This window comes from Lolium perenne, chromosome 6, assembly GCF_019359855.2.
Source record: "Lolium perenne isolate Kyuss_39 chromosome 6, Kyuss_2.0, whole genome shotgun sequence".
Classification (NCBI taxonomy): Eukaryota; Viridiplantae; Streptophyta; class Magnoliopsida; order Poales; family Poaceae; genus Lolium; species Lolium perenne.
Window position 1 is genome coordinate 253,738,185 of NC_067249.2, and position 16,740 is coordinate 253,754,924.

Below are 16,740 nucleotides of genomic sequence, written 5' to 3' on the forward strand. Positions count from 1 at the left end.
CCGGGGCCTATTTCATTCCAAACCTATGGTTTCCATGTGCATATGTCCTAAACAAAGCAAAGAAATTAAAAAAATCCATTGGTGAACCCTCGCACGAAAAAAGCTATAGGGGTAGATCTCGCAAGGTCCCCGGCCTAGGGTTTCCCAAGATACGAGATCACCGGAGCGTCGGAATCGCTTGAAAACTTGCATTTGTCCCTAACATATGTGTACAAGTGTGATGTAAGGTTTGTCTAACCTTGCATGTACCCCGCGTTGACGATTTCCGCATACATGGGCCGACACTTGGTAAAATCCAGGATTTGTATGTGGAAACTCCTGCTACGGCTCATCCGGGGCCTATTTCATTCCAAACCTATGGTTTCCATGTGCATATGTCCTAAACAAAGCAAAGCAAATAAAAAAATCCATTGGTAAACCCTCGCACGGAGAAAGCTATAGGGGTAGATCTGCGGGGTCCCCGCCCTAGGGTTTCCCAAGATACGAGATCACCGGAGCGTCGGAATCGCTTGAAAACTTGCATTTGTCCCTAACATATGTGTACAAGTGTGATGTAAGGTTTGTCTAACCTTGCATGTACCCCGCGTTGACGATTTCCGCATACATGGGCCGACACTTGGTAAAATCCAGGATTTGTATGTGGAAACTCCTGCTACGGCTCATCTGTGGCCTATTTTATTCCAAACCTATGGTTTCCATGTGCATATGTCCTAAACAAAGCAAAGAAAATAAAAAAATCCATTGGTAAACCCTCGCACGGAAAAAGCTATAGGGGTAGATCTGCGGGGTCCCCGCCCTAGGGTTTCCCAAGATACAGACTATCGGATCGTCGGAATCGCTGGAAAACTTGCATATGCCCATAACATATGTGTACAAGTGTGATGTAAGGTTTGGCTAACCTTGGATGTACCCGTTGTTGACGATTTCCGCATACATGGGCTAACACTTGGTAAAATCCAGGATCTGTATGTGGAAACTCTCGCCACGGCTAAAATGGAGCCTATTTTATGGTAAAGTATGCCCAACCTATGGTTTCCATGTACATATGTCCTAAATAAACCAAAACAAGTAAAAAATTACATTGGTAAACTCTCGCACGGAGAAAGCTATAGGGGTAGATCTACGGGGTCCCCGCCCTAGGGTTTCCCAAGATACAGATCACCGGAGCGTCAGAATTGTTGGAAAACTTGCATCTGCCCCTAACATATATGTACAAGTGTGACGCGTCATTTTATGTGCTAAATGTTTTCCGTTTCGCGCGTTGGCGGACGGGTGCACGCGCGCGCCCGGTACGGCCATACCGCATGTCCCGTTGGCCCCGTTTTGCGCAGTTGGCAAAGCAAACGGAGCCAAAAAATCGAGCGGAGCCGCGTGGCGTCATTTTATGTGTCCTAGTGACCACTGCAAAAGACGGAACTGGGATACGGCAATTATCTTGGAGAACCCTTCACGAACAGGGCTATCTCGTCCGAGTTCTATGGCTTTTAGGGGAAATGAGTAGGAAACGGCCCGTTTCACCACATAGTTTGTCGGAACGAGGCCATATTTGGCACGTGCGTGGGCCTTAGGATGGGAAGCAAGGCCCCGGTCGCGGATTTCCAATCCGAACCACGAGGCGACGGTTTTTCCATTTTCGGGTGCGGAAGGGCTTTTTTTTGTGAAGCGGCTACATGGTGCGCATTTCAGTATCGCGCGGGACCTCCGCGCGGCGGTAGGATACCTCCTACGCACCACCTATCACATGCCATATGCGCGCGGAGGCCATCTCCCAATCCCACCCGCTTCCTGCGGTGCCCCGCCGAATCCGCTGGAAACTGTCCGGATTTGAACTGGGGCGACACTTTCCTTCGCTCAATAAATGGAGGGAAAAATGTTTTTAGGTCTAGGACGCGTCATTTTATGTGCTAAATGTTTTCCGTTTCGCGCGTTGGCGGACGGGTGCACGCGCGCGCCGGTGCGGCCTTACCGCATGTCCCGGTGGCCCGGTTTTGCGCAGTTGGCAAAGCAAACGGAGCCAAAAAATCGAGCGGAGCCGCGTGGCGTCATTTTATGTGTCCTAGTGACCACTGCAAAAGACGGAACTGGGATACGGCAATTATCTTGGAGAACCCTTCACGAACAGGGGCTATCTCGTCCGAGTTCTATGGCTTTTAGGGAAATGAGTAGGAAACGGCCCGTTTCACCACATAGTTTGTCGGAACGAGGCCATATTTGGCACGTGCGTGGGCCTTAGGATGGGAAGCAAGGCCCCGGTCGCGGATTTCCAATCCGAACCACGGGCGACGGTTTTTCCATTTTCGGGGTGCCGGAAGGGCTTTTTTTTGTGAAGCAGCTACATGGTGCGCATTTCAGTATCGCGCGGGACCTCCGCGCGGCGGTAGGATACCTCCTACGCACCACCTATCACATGCCATATGCGCGCGGAAGCCATCTGGGAATCCCACCCGCTTCCTGCGGTGCCCCGCCGAATCCGCTGGAAACTGTCCGGATTTGAACTGGGCGACACTTTCCTTCGCTCAATAAATGGAGGGAAAAATGTTTTTAGGTCTAGGACGCGTCATTTTATGTGCTAAATGTTTTCCGTTTCGCGCGTTGGCGGACGGGTGCACGCGCGCCCGGTACGGCCATACCGCATGTCCCGGCGGCCCCGTTTTGCGCAGTTGGCAAAGCAAACGGAGCCAAAAAATCGAGCGGAGCCGCGTGGCGTCATTTTATGTGTCCTAGTGACCACTGCAAAAGACGGAACTGGGATACGGCAATTATCTTGGAGAACCCTTCACGAACAGGGCTATCTCGTCCGGAGTTCTATGGCTTTTAGGGGAAATGAGTAGGAAACGGCCCGTTTCACCACATAGTTTGTCGGAACGAGGCCATATTTGGCACGTGCGTGGGCCTTAGGATGGGAAGCAAGGCCCCGGTCGCGGATTTCCAATCCGAACCACGGGCGACGGTTTTTCCATTTTCGGGGTGCCGGAAGGGCTTTTTTTTGTGAAGCAGCTACATGGTGCGCATTTCAGTATCGCGCGGGACCTCCGCGCGGCGGTAGGATACCTCCTACGCACCACCTATCACATGCCATATGCGCGCGGAAGCCATCTGGGAATCCCACCCGCTTCCTGCGGTGCCCCGCCGAATCCGCTGGAAACTGTCCGGATTTGAACTGGGGCGACACTTTCCTTCGCTCAATAAATGGAGGGAAAAATGTTTTTAGGTCTAGGACGCGTCATTTTATGTGCTAAATGTTTTCCGTTTCGCGCGTTGGCGGACGGGTGCACGCGCGCGCCCGGTACGGCCATACCGCATGTCCCGGCGGCCCCGTTTTGCGCAGTTGGCAAAGCAAACGGAGCCAAAAAATCGAGCGGAGCCGCGTGGCGTCATTTTATGTGTCCTAGTGACCACTGCAAAAGACGGAACTGGGATACGGCAATTATCTTGGAGAACCCTTCACGAACAGGGCTATCTCGTCCGGAGTTCTATGGCTTTTAGGGAAATGAGTAGGAAACGGCCCGTTTCACCACATAGTTTGTCGGAACGAGGCCATATTTGGCACGTGCGTGGGCCTTAGGATGGGAAGCAAGGCCCCGGTCGCGGATTTCCAATCCGAACCACGGGCGACGGTTTTTCCATTTTCGGGGTGCCGGAAGGGCTTTTTTTTGTGAAGCAGCTACATGGTGCGCATTTCCGTATCGCGCGGGACCTCCGCGCGGCGGTAGGATACCTCCTACGCACCACCTATCACATGCCATATGCGCGGAAGCCATCTGGGAATCCCACCCGCTTCCTGCGGTGCCCCGCCGAATCCGCTGGAAACTGTCCGGATTTGAACTGAGGCGACACTTTCCTTCGCTCAATAAATGGAGGGAAAAATGTTTTTACGTCTAGGACGCGTCATTTTATGTGCTAAATGTTTTCCGTTTCGCGCGTTGGCGGACGGGTGCACGCGCGCGCCCGGTACGGCCATACCGCATGTCCCGTTGGCCCCGTCTTGCGCAGTTGGCAAAGCAAACGGAGCCAAAAAATCGAGCGGAGCCGCGTGGCGTCATTTTATGTGTCCTAGTGACCACTGCAAAAGACGGAACTGGATACGGCAATTATCTTGGAGAACCCTTCACGAACAGGGCTATCTCGTCCAGGAGTTCTATGGCTTTTAGGGAAATGAGTAGGAAACCGGCCCGTTTCACCACATAGTTTGTCGGAACGAGGCCATATTTGGCACGTGCGTGGGCCTTAGGATGGGAAGCAAGGCCCCGGTCGCGGATTTCCAATCCGAACCACGGGCGACGGTTTTCCATTTTCGGGTGCCGGAAGGGCTTTTTTTGTGAAGCGGCTACATGGTGCGCATTTCGATATCGCGCGGGACCTCGCGCGGCGGTAGGATACCTCCTACGCACCACCTATCACATGCCATATGCGCGCGGAAGCCATCTGGGAATCCCACCCGCTTCCTGCGGTGCCCCGCCGAATCCGCTGGAAACTGTCCGGATTTGAACTGGGGCGACACTTTCCTTCGCTCAATAAATGGAGGGAAAAATGTTTTTAGGTCTAGGACGCGTCATTTTATGTGCTAAATGTTTTCCGTTTCGCGCGTTGGCGGACGGGTGCACGCGCGCGCTGCACGGCCATACCGCATGTCCCGGCGGCCCGTTTTGCGCGATTGGCAAAGCAAACGGAGCCAAAAATCGAGCGGAGCCGCGTGGCGTCATTTTATGTGTCCTAGTGACCACGCAAAAGACGGAACTGGGATACGGCAATTATCTTGGAGAACCCTTCACGAACAGGGCTATCTCGTCCGGAGTTCTATGGCTTTTAGGGGAAATGAGTAGGAAACGGCCCGTTTCACCACATAGTTTGTCGGAACGAGGCCATATTTGGCACGTGCGTGGGCCTTAGGATGGGAAGCAAGGCCCCGGTCGCGGATTTCCAATCCGAACCACGGGCGACGGTTTTTCCATTTTCGGGTGCGGAAGGGCTTTTTTTGTGAAGCAGCTACATGGTGCGCATTTCAAGATCGCGCGGGACCTCCGCGCGGCGGTAGGATACCTCCTACGCACCACCTATCACATGCCATATGCGCGCGGAAGCCATCTCGGGAATCCCACCCGCTTCTGCGGTGCCCGCCGAATCCGCAGGAAACCGTCCGGATTTGAACTGGGGCGACACTTTCCTTCGCTCAATAAATGGAGGGAAAAATGTTTTTAGGTCTAGGACGCGTCATTTTATGTGCTAAATGTTTTCCGTTTCGCGCGTTGGCGGACGGGTGCACGCGCGCGCCTGGTACGGCCATACCGCATGTCCCGGCGGCCCCGTTTTGCGCAGTTGGCAAAGCAAACGGAGCCAAAAAATCGAGCGGAGCCGCGTGGCGTCATTTTATGTGTCCTAGTAACCACTGCAAAAGACGGAACTAGGATACAGCGGATTCGGTCAAAGGGGTAGACCGCCAGATCTAAAGGGTAGACCGCGCACTCAAGTTAATGTCGACGTGGTAAAAAAGGTAATCTGGACGTAATATAATACTCCCTCCATCTCAATGCTTAAGGCGTATATCTTTTTTTGAATTTTCCTCAAAGCTTAAGGCGTGTGTGCGGCCAGGTGCAACTATCGCGCCAATCTTCCCAAATTACCCTCGACTCGTTCTCTCCTCCACCTCAAAAATAGCCGGCAGTTAATACCAAGTGCAGTTACTGCAGCCTTTTCATTGCTCTGCATGTAGGGGGAGAGTGGAAGAACGAGGAAAGCAGCAGTTATTGCAGCCTTTTCATTGGTTGTGCAGGTTGCATGCGGGGAGAGAGAAAAAGAAACCGCACCAAAGGAGGAGGCAATCCTCAACAAACTAGCGATTAATTATATACTAGTATATACTAGTAAAAAAAATTATATACTAGTAAAACAATGAAAGAAAAAAAATTAAAAAAAATGAAAGAAAAAAAATTAAAAAAATCACCTGGATAAGCCGAGGGTGGCCCTCGGGGTACCGTTGGCCCTCGGCGTAGAAGTCCGCGAAAATCACCTGGTCGGCACAGCCCCAAATCCCCTGGTCCGCGCTCGCGTTTTCCCCAAAACCCCTGGTCGGCCTCCTCCTCGCGCCAAAGCCCGCCAAAGCCCGCCCAATCCCGCCGCCGCCGCCTCCTGCCCGACGCCGCCGCCGCCGCCTCCCGCTCGCCGCCGCCGCCGCCTCCCGCCCGACGCCGCCGCCTCCTGCCCGCCGCTGCTCCCCTCACCCTCCTCCTCCCGCCCGACGCTTGCTGCCGCCACCGCCTCCCGCCCGACGCCGCTGCCGCCGCCTGCTGCCCACCGCTCCTCCCCTCCCCCTCCTCCTCCGGCCCGTCCCCATCCTCCCGTCGCCGCCCTCCTCCTCGCCGCGCCCTCCTCCTCGCCCGGCCCTCCTCGCCCCGGCCCTCCTCCTCTCATCCCCAACCTCGCCCCCGGCCCTCCTCCCGGCGCCGCCCACCTCCTTGCCCCGGCCCGGCCCTCCTCCCGTCGCCGGCCTCCTCCTCGCGCCGCCCTCCTCCACCTCGCACCCCTGCCCAGTACCCGGCCTGCACATGGTAAGCTAGGTTAGCCCCTGTTTTTTTTTCATTTTTGTTATGCATAAGTTCTCTGTTTATTTTGCTAGTGCTTGCTACTGTTTGTTATTTGGTACTGCTTTCTATCCAATTAATTTGTGGATGAAGTCCAATTGTTTGGGAAATTAAGTGAGGTTTTCTCCAAACTCCAATTACTGGACTTGCTCTAAGACACAAATATTGTCCAATTGCTGTCAAATTACTGGGATATGATGCGCCGCTGTTTGTAGTTTATTTGTTCAGTTGCTAGTTTGTGAATTTGTCATCTTTTGGTATGTAGATTCTATGTTTCTATTCCACTAACGCTGACCCTGAATGCGGATTTGTAATAGGCTATGCCGTGACCGCCTCGTCGTGAGCACCCCGGCGTGACGCGCTTCTCGACGGTCGCCGACATCGACACTCGGTTGTTCGACTACTTCCTCTACAGCCGAGGGTGAGCAAAATTTCCAACTTCTTCTCCGCATTTTATTTATGTCACTAGATTCATTTTCCAAGTCAAGTTGCGTCACCTAGGTGTCACTTCCCGTCCTCAAGCGTTACGCGGATAAATATGCATTAGTGGTCGGCATATTTTCAACCGTAACGCTTGCGGCATTTACGGGACAGTCGGCGGATCCGTAGTTGGGTACGTTCTCCATGCTCTGCTCCGGTCCGAGTCAGGATTTCGGCAGCGCCTCACCGTTGTTCTCCGGATGCACATCCTCTTGTCTTTTTGGCGAGACGTGTATCGGGAGAGCAGCGGGGAGGTGCTGCCGAAATTTTGACTCGGACCGGGTAGAGCATGGAGAACGTACTCAATCTACGGATCCGGCGGCTGCTAGGAGCCCACCTAGTAGAGATGTAGGTTGATGCATTCGTTTTACTGTTAAAAAAATTAAAATATGATGCATTTTCCTATTTGATATAAATGCTATGCTTGTCGTTTGGCTTCCAATAGAGCAGAGGATGGCTGATAATGGATGGATGTACACCGGCCGTGTTAGTGCGACTAATAAAACAGATGAGTGGATAAGGAAGACTTGGCATTTAGTGAAGGAGTTGGCGCGTGGTACAAAACAGAAGGTTCAGCCACTTTGCCCGTGCAATCGTTGCTTGAAGCATCACCGTCGTGGAAAGGATGACATGTTTAAACACCTTCTGCAATATGGGTATATGCCTCGTTACGTCACGCAGATCGACTTTGATGAGCACGAACGTGACAGAGGTGAGGTGATGCGGCAGCGGCTCAATGGCAATGAGTACGATGGGGTTAGAGACTTTCTAGATGATCTTGTCGATGCCCACATGCCGAGTCGCCACCTTCACGGGAGGAACCGCGGAACCGGAGGAACCTCGAACCGGAGGAACCGAGCCAGCCGCGAAGGCCTTCTATGATATGATAGCCGCTGCTAAGATGCCTCTGTACGATGGCGCCGAGATTTCTCAGCTCGATGCCATCTCCCAATGTCTAGCCGACAAGACCCGGTACAACACCACCCGTGACGGCTTCGAAGCAAGTCTGAAAACAACTGGTAACATGTTGCCCAAAGGGCATTGTCTGCCTAAAAGCCTGCACGAGACGAGGCAACTCATGTCGGCGCTCAACATGGATTATCAAAGGATAGACTGTTGTGAAAATGGCTGTGTTCTCTTATGGAAACAGTTTGCGGAGGACAAGTACTGTCCCATTTGTAAGGCCTCTAGGTATGAAGAGGTAACGGGCAAGGAGGGTCAGGTGAGGCCGTCAAAGATCGCAAAGTCGATTCTTCGGTATCTCCCATTCATAAAAAGAATCCAGCGGCTTTACTTGACTGAGGAGACCGCCAAACAGATGACGTGGCACAAGATGGGGACTCGAATAAAGGACAATCAGGGGCGGACGAAGATGGGACATCCATCTGATGGCAATGCATGGAAGAACTTTGATAGAAAATACCCCCATATGGCAGCAGATGCTCGGAATGTCAGAATTGCGATAGCTACAGATGGCTTCAATCCATATGGTATGTCGAATTCCAATTACAGTTGTTGGCCCGTGTTTGTAATTCCGCTCAATCTCCCTCCCGGAGTCCTAATGACGAGGAAGACCATGTTTCTGTCGCTGATCATTCCAGGGCCCCATTACCCGGGGAAGAACTTGAGTGTCTACATGCAGCCGATTGTGGAAGATTTGAACCACTCTTGGCACCACGGGACGTTGACGTACGACCGAGCATCGAAGACAAACTTCTGCATGAAAGTTTGGTTGCAGTATACCATGCATGACATGCCCGGGTACGCCCTAACATGCGGATGGTGTACAGTTGGTAAATGGCCATGCCCGGTGTGCGTGCATCGACTTGAGTTCCTTTGGCTAAATAAGGGTCGCAAGTATGTTGCGTTTGACACGAATCGGCAGTACCTCAAACGGAGGCATCCGTTCAGAGAAGACAAAAAGAACTTCAAGAAAGGCAAAGTTGTGCATGAAGTAACAGAGGTGCCAAAGTTCGATGGTATAGCTGTTGATGCCGAGCTACGTGCTCTCGTGCCGGCGGCATCGGAAGCTGGCCATCAATTTGAGGGATATGGTGTAACGCACAACTGGACTCACGAGGCAGCCTTAACGAAGCTCGAGTATTACAAGGACCTCGAACTTCCCCATAACATCGATGTGATGCACACCGTAAAGAATGTCGCGGAGTCCTTATTTCACACGTGCCTAAACATTCCCGGGAAGTCAAAGGGTAATGTCAAGGCTAGAGTCGATGTTGAGAAGCTACGTGATAGGAAGAAATTACACATGCAACGTCCTACCGGCCGTCGAAAGAATTGGTTCAAGCCGCACGCCGACTTCTGCCTTGATTAAATCCAAAAGAAGGATGCATACAAGTGGCTAAAATACGTTCTGATGTAACATGATTGTTATTGATCTAATATGAGAAAGGGAGACAATAATTCGACTTGAAAAGTAACCGGGCTCAAGAGTCACGACTATCATATATGGATTGAGAGGCTGATTCCGGTGATGCTTCGAGGGTATCTCCCGAGAAAATATGGCGAGTGCTCGCGGAGTTGAGCCATTTCTTCCGCACGCTACGTGCTAAGCAGATATGTCCTAAGGTTATTGAGAAGCTGCAAGTTCAAGTGCCGGAGTTGCTATGCAATTTGGAGATGATCTTTCCGCCAGGCTTCTTTACTCCGATGGCACATCTCATTGTGCACCTCGCAAACGAGGCACTATTGGGTGGCCCAGTGCCGTTTCGGTGGCAGTTTTGTATTGAGAGAGAGTTCAAGTATATTCGGAAGATAACTGGAAACAAAGCCAAGATTGAAGCATGCATAGCTGAGGCAACGTGCCTTCGGGAGATGGCAGATGCCGCAACAACGTACTATCCTGATGAAGTTCCCACTCTGCATAACCCGGTCTCTCGTTACAATGTCGACGTGCCCATGAATGACCCCAAGCTTCAACTATTCCAATGTCCCGGTGGCAAGGCTGGTAAAGGACAAAAATATAGATTGGAGAGGGAAGAGAAGGATTGCATAATGCTCTATGTGCTTATGAACATGAAGGAAGTGGTGGGGGGACGACGACGATGGCGGTCACGATTTCATTAGGTAACATGGTGTAATGCTTATTGTATCTAGTTTCGATCACCTACACTCAACTCGGTCTAATGCTTATTGTATCCTTTCAGCGAATTCACGGATGAACAAGTGGTGGCTTCCGCGCGATCCCACGGGCGCGGAGTTGGAGACTCTGCGAAAGAGGGTGCTCCCGAAGTAAAAATAAACTTTGTGTCTTGGTTCATGAAAAAAGTAATGTCTAAGCTGTCCCTCTTACCTACCAATATGTGACTTGTCCCTGTTATTCCACGTAACTAATGCACACAACAAATTTGAACCGTGATTGTAGGGAGCTGATGCAAACGTTGAGATGACAGATGAGTTGAGATGTGTTTCCCAAGGTTGTAACCGTGACGTCATGAAGTATGAGAAGTATGACGTGAATGGGTTTCGATTCCATACGAGACACACCGAAGGGCCGGGCGAATCCAAAAACGATAAATACTGGTGTCTTCACTAAAGGATCCGATACCTTTGATTACTACGGGAGGTTAGAGAATGTATACGAGCTGACCTTCAATCGTACAAACAAACAACTCAATCTCGTTGTGTTCAAGTGTCATTGGTTCGACCCAAGAGGTGGACAGAGAATTACCAAGTCCATTGGGTTAGTTGAAGTTAAGCCTTCCACCACCTATACCGGAGCCGATGTCTATATTGTTGCTCACCAAGCCAAGCAAGTTTATTATTTGCCGTACCCATGCCAGAAAGCGGCCCTCAACGGCTGGGAAGTCGTGTTCCAGTATCGCCACATGGTAACCTACCGATTCCCTCCGAGGACGATTACAACAACATTGACCCTGTAACATACGAGGGAATTTTCTATCAAGAGGAAGAGGACTTCGGGCACTTTGAGTTAGAATGTGTTCTTGAAGAGGACCTCAGGAACGATGCAGAAACTCGTGGTGAGTCAGTGGTGGATCTAAAGGACATAGATATGCTCGAGAAGTTACAAGTGGAAGATGATAGCGATGATGAGCCTCCACCCGTCTATCAAAATCCAACTTACTACTCAAAAGATAGTGATAGTGATAGTGGCAATGAGAAACAAAATGAGATTGACGATGAGATTGATGACGGCTGGTGAGGGTCTTTTATGTGTTTATATTTCAACATGCTTCTTTATTGTTTAGTATCTTTATGCTTAGTATTTATATTTTTTTCAACATGCTTCTTTATTGTTTAGTATCTTTATGCTTAGTATTTATATATTTTTGAACATGCTTCTTAATTGTTTAGTGTCTTTATGCTTACTATTTATATATTTTTCAACATGCTTCTTAATTGTTTTCTCTTTCTCAATGCAGGTGATTGAACAATATGAGCGGCGGCAAGGAGGACTCGTCGAGCTTGCTTAAGAAGATGCAACAACGCAAGAACAATGTTAGAAGGAGTGAGAGGGAACCGCGTCGCAATCCGCGTTACGAGGACTTTGCGGTAGGAGGAGGAGGACGAGGACGAGGACGAGGACGGGGACGAGGTGGTGGAGCTGGAGGTGGCTTGGGAGGAGGTGGAGGTGGAGGTGGAGGTGGAGGTGGAGGTGGAGGTGGCTGGGGAGGACCGGACTTTGAGCCACCACCCTCGGCTTCAGGCGACGTTGCTTCCGGGTTCTTTTTGGAGGGGACGTCTAGAGAGGAGGCGGAGACGGAGTCTAGAGCCGAGGAGGACTCTAGCCGCGGGTTTGAGACTCCGGAGGAGGATGGGCGGTCGAAGGCACCGAAGATTCGTGGGGAAGCGAGAGTCCCCGACGAGAGGAAGGAGCCTAAGACCCATGAGGCGAAGACCCTTATAATTCCTGCCGGCACCGAGTAAGTGTACTAATTTGGCAATTTCGATTTTCATGTACTAATGTTTGATTTTCATGTGCTAATGTTTGATTTTCATGTGCAGCAATTGGATATTTCCTCCGGGGGTCAAGGGGCGCCTGCCTAGCAGCATGATTGGAGCTTTGCTTAGGAAGTTCTGGCCGGGCAAGTACTATCCCTCGGCACTTGTCCCAGTGGCGAGAAGAAGCTAGCCACTACTTGGACGGACTACGAGAGTGCCCACGGCGTAGGCTTCCCGACGGCTGCTGAGGCCGTGATGAGAAAGTTTTGGGTAAGACATATTTTCTCGAGCTTCGTTCATATTTGATGACCCCAATGTTCTAACTCATGAATCTCACAATTGTTTTTTGCATGATTGAAGTGTTTTTATCGTGTGGCGCCCGAGGTTGAGGAGGCGGCCGCGAAACAGACTTTGCGGGCGACTTGTGAGAGGTTGACACCGCAGTGTGGTACAACCAAAGGATCACGTCCGCGGGTCACGTCGGCGCAGAGAGAGGCGAGAGGGTCCATAAGCCGGACATTGTCGGTAAGAATGCTAAGGCCGAGTACGAGATGACGGTGGAGGACTACATGTCGGTGAGTAAAATGTCAATGAGATTCTACATTGCTACTAAGTTGCGATTGCATTAGATTGAGTTGAGTATTGCATTTTCAGGTTATCCCCGATTGGGCCGAGCCGCATGCCGAGGCATGGGAGGAGATGGTTAGGACGAGGTGGCTCAAGATGGACGAGGACTTTGCAGCCGTGGCGAGGCGGAACGCGGAGAACCGAGGCGACGGTGGCACACACGGTGGGGGAAACCTCAGCTACGAGCGCTACAAGGGGAAGACGGTATGTATAAAATTTATTTTCCTGCAGGTTCAAAGTTGGTACTCACAACATTTCCTTTCGCGATGCGAGAGGGCCGCGTTAGGACCCGAGGAGGAGATGTCTGACCTCGAGATATACAACAAGATGCGGCTTAAGAAGCCCGATCTCTCGCAGCCTCAGCCCTCGCTCCCTGAGTACTTCGGCACCTACGCCGAGGACGTCGAGAACTACTGCGAGATGGTGAGGCATCGTCACCCGGAGGTGGATGACCCCATGAGCGCGGAGGTCGACGAGGAGTCGTTGGTCCTGTCGTCCGGAGGGTTGCCGCATGGCCGTCTCGCCATGCTGAACAAGGCCGTCAAGCATACCCTCACCACGACCTTCATGCGTCTCAAGGCGGGACTCACCAAGGACAGCCCCCCTCTCCCGCCTCGTCGCCGGGCTCGGCAACAACCCGCATACGACGTAAGTTTCCCTCATTTCCATCCTCTTTCCGACTTTCGTTCATACATTGCTAAGTGCTAACGAGACATGAATTTGTGAAATTGTAGCCTGACTTCGAGGCGGCCTACGTGGTCGCTCATCAAGAATATCAGGTGGCCTTCAACCAGCACCAGCAGCAGTTCATGGAGTACATGGCATATATACATGTAAGTTCCAACCTTTGTTTTCGCAAATGATGACAAGTCCCACTTTCCCCTAGTTTGATGCTTCATTTCTGCAAAGACTGACATGTAAACTATCTTGCAGGCGTCGTTTGTGGCCAATCAAACTGGACAGACAGTGGATTTAGGGCCGATGCCTCCCTTTCCGGGGCCGGCGCCAAACATGCCATCGAAGGAAAATTTCGCTGCGGAGTACTATGGGAGAACAACGGTAAGTTCTTCGCCAAACCGAATACTACGGCTTTCCTTTGCCTCGCAAATTGCTAACATCTCGGGAACATGTGTGTAGGGAACGGGATGTTCCGGAAATCAGGGTGGTGGGAGGGAGATCACACCGGTTCATCATGGTGGTCCTTCTCCCGGTGCTACACCCGGTACTTCTCCCGGTACTTCTCCCGGTCCTTCTCCCGGTGGTTCTTCCGCAGCTTCTACCGGAAGGAATCGGCCCGGGCCGGTGTCTAGCGGCGACGAGCTCCTCTAGTTGTCGCATTGTATCTCTTATCGACACTATGGCACCATGTATGCACACTATGGCACCACCATGTATGCACATTATGGCACTATGTATCCACTATGACACTATGTATGCACTTCATGTTATGTGTATTTGCACTTCATGCGAAGTTCCTGTGAATTTTATGTGAATTTTATGTGCTTTTATTATCTGCCAAATCTGGAAAACAGCAAAAAAACCAAAAAAAATGACCAAATGGTCCAAGCTACGCCGACGGCTTCCCCCTCGGGGTAGCGTCGACATGGACCAAATGGTCTCATGTACGCCGACGGGGTTCCGCTCGGCGTAGCGTGCGCCAGCGCTCGCCAGGGCCTGCCGCGTGGCAGCGTACGCCGACGGGGTTCCGCTCGGCGTAGCGTGCGCCAGCGCTCGCCAGGGCCTGCCGCGTGGCAGCGTACGCCGACGGGCTCACGCTCGGCGTAGCGTGCGCCAGCGCTCGCCAGGGCCTGCCGCGTGGCAGCGTACGCCGACGGCCTCACTCTCGGCGTAGCGTGCGCCACGGCTCGCCAGAGCCCGCCGCGTGGCAGCGTACGCCGACGGCCGCACCCTCGGCGTAGCGGTAACGACCGTCAGATCGACGTCGTCCGTTAGCTTGCTACGCCGAGGGCTAGTACGCCGACGGGTGGTCCTCGCCCTCGGCCTTCGCCTTCTACGCCGACGGTCTCCTCTACGCCGACGGCCAGCTGGGCTGTCCCGAGGCTGACCTTGCCCGAGGAGCTATGCCGAGGGTCCCCGTCGGCGTACCATACGCCGAGGGCGAGGCGGTGGTACGCCGAGGGCCGCCGGCCGTCGGCACCTCGATGGATTCCTGTAGTGAGGTTAAGTCGACTGAGGATTTGGTTACTATGGATTAAACGTACGTGTATAAGGGCGTCCCATTCCAAGATTATTTATCTGTGCTCCAAGAACGCTAGAAGAGTATGCTACCCCGGAAAGTAATTAAACCCGATATCGCAGTCATGGAAGTGTCCTCTCACGTTAAGACTCCATGGTTTTGGCTAACCATCACTTTATAATCAAGTCAGCAGTTGACTAAGACGTAGCTAGCACTAGCTAATACTCTATCCAAAATAAGGTTCTTGATTAAGCATGCTGAATCAACATGTACTAGAAGTCTAGAACACTTCGAGCACTCGGATGCAGCTGCCAACTTTCAGCTAAGAGTATGATCGATTACCTAAGCCCTTCAGAGAATTGACTACAAGCTCTTTCTTAATTCTCAAGTTCTTGAGCTATTAATACTTTCAAATAGAAAAATCAGCCTAATTAATTTCCACTGCCCACAAGACATGACACATGCATTTTCCTGCCTTGTGTGATCTGACTGTACATACACACATGGCAAGGACGTGCTTACGAGATTATATTCAAGAGATCACTTCCACGCAAGCAATACGCCAATAATGGAGAAACATAACAAAGTGGTTAGGCACGAGAGGACGAGACCTGATGAGAAAAAGGCGGCCGCTGAGTCACGGCCGATTCATGCAGCTGCTAGCTTGATCAGGCTGTATTAGAGATGTCGGTGTCTCGGATAAAACAATAGGTGCCGGCACCATTTTTGGCAAAAGAACATGCTCAGCCAGTGGTGGAGGGAGTGAGCAAAAGCAGGAGTTTTGAGAAAGATATTAGGCATGAGCTCAGCTCTTGAAGCATGACATTGTCGGCATGACAGAGAGCAACAGAAAATAATGTGTTTCAGATCGGATAATCCGATCGGACACACACACACACACAAGTATACTGCCTGCACAATGAAGAACATATCACCGTATCTATAAACGCGCGGCACTTAATTACTTGTAGTGAGTTCTTACCGGAAGTTCAGAGCAGGTGTGGGCGGTGTAGCACATCGTGACCATCACGTATTTTCAGTTTGCCCTGCGTTTCATTTGTGCTCCGTAATTCGTAGAAGAGCGACAGGAGAAATTACGTACGAAGCTGAGCAAAATAACTGAACTATCCTTATAGTTAATTCCGACGACAATTTCAGGCAAGCTGACTAAACTGACAGAAAAAAAAACGTCGCCTTCCTCGACGCACCGGTCATGTAAGTCACGAATACACAGTAGTTGGCAACCGGCTAGATGCGCCCTACTTATAAAACCAGGAGCGCGCCCGGGGAAGGCGAGCACACCGCCATCTAGCTCCAGCTACCGGCAGCCACCGCCGCACCCAGCCTCGTCTCCGGCCAGAAAGACAAGCCATGGCGAACTCGTCCGTCTCCCAGGCGGCCGCGAGCTGCAAGGCCCGCAAGTTGACGTGCCTCTGCTCGCCGACGAACCACCCGGGCTCCTTCCGCTGCAGCCGCCACCGGACGCCCCGCGCGCGACCTCCGTCATTCTTGTCGCCCTCGGGCCGCGCCTTGCATCAGCAGGTAGCATCACCAGGAAGCAAGAGCGGCGGCGGAGGCAGGACGCCGAGCAAGGGGCGGCCCGTCCTGCGCGCACACCTGCAGCGGCTGCTGGCCAGCCCGCCGCCGTCCTCCGGCGGCCGCTGCCGCGAGTTCAAGCCACGCCTGTCCAGGATCGGGCGCCTCGCCGTGAACGCGTGACTGACGCCGGCGTCGGCGGCGGCGCCAGCCCTCTGCTCTGAGCGATCACTAGTGGTGGACAGGAGTACAGGACAGTGCGCCTCTATTTCGTGCGCACTGGCTAGCAGCTAGCTAGGACCGGGTAATACTCTCGAATCAATGCTTTCTTAGTACTGTGATGAACCGATGATGAGTTGATATAGCGATTCTGTACGTGCTCCTTGTAATTTTTTCCTCAAA

General features: G+C 52.1%; 1 protein-coding gene across 1 annotated transcript; it reads left to right on the top strand.

Moving 5' to 3' along the window:
* Positions 1 to 12,701: 12,701 nt before the first annotated feature.
* LOC139832702 (uncharacterized) lies at positions 12,702 to 14,821 on the top strand. The gene is made up of 3 exons (XM_071822521.1): positions 12,702 to 12,809; positions 12,879 to 13,253; positions 14,579 to 14,821. Exons 1-3 carry the CDS (start codon positions 12,702 to 12,704, stop codon positions 14,819 to 14,821), a joined length of 726 nt encoding a protein of 241 aa, XP_071678622.1.
* Positions 14,822 to 16,740: the final 1,919 nt, after the last annotated feature.

What these genes read in the sequence shown, in the direction of transcription:
- LOC139832702 (XM_071822521.1), top strand. Translation starts at nt 12,702, where the DNA reads ATGGACGAGGACTTTGCAGCCGTGGCGAGGCGGAACGCGGAGAACCGA. An exon ending in AGCGCTACAAGGGGAAGACG is followed by an intron (nt 12,810 to 12,878) that starts GTATGTATAAAA and finishes TCGCGATGCGAG; the next exon opens with AGGGCCGCGTTAGGACCCGA. An exon ending in GGCAACAACCCGCATACGAC is followed by an intron (nt 13,254 to 14,578) that starts GTAAGTTTCCCT and finishes GCCGAGGGCTAG; the next exon opens with TACGCCGACGGGTGGTCCTC.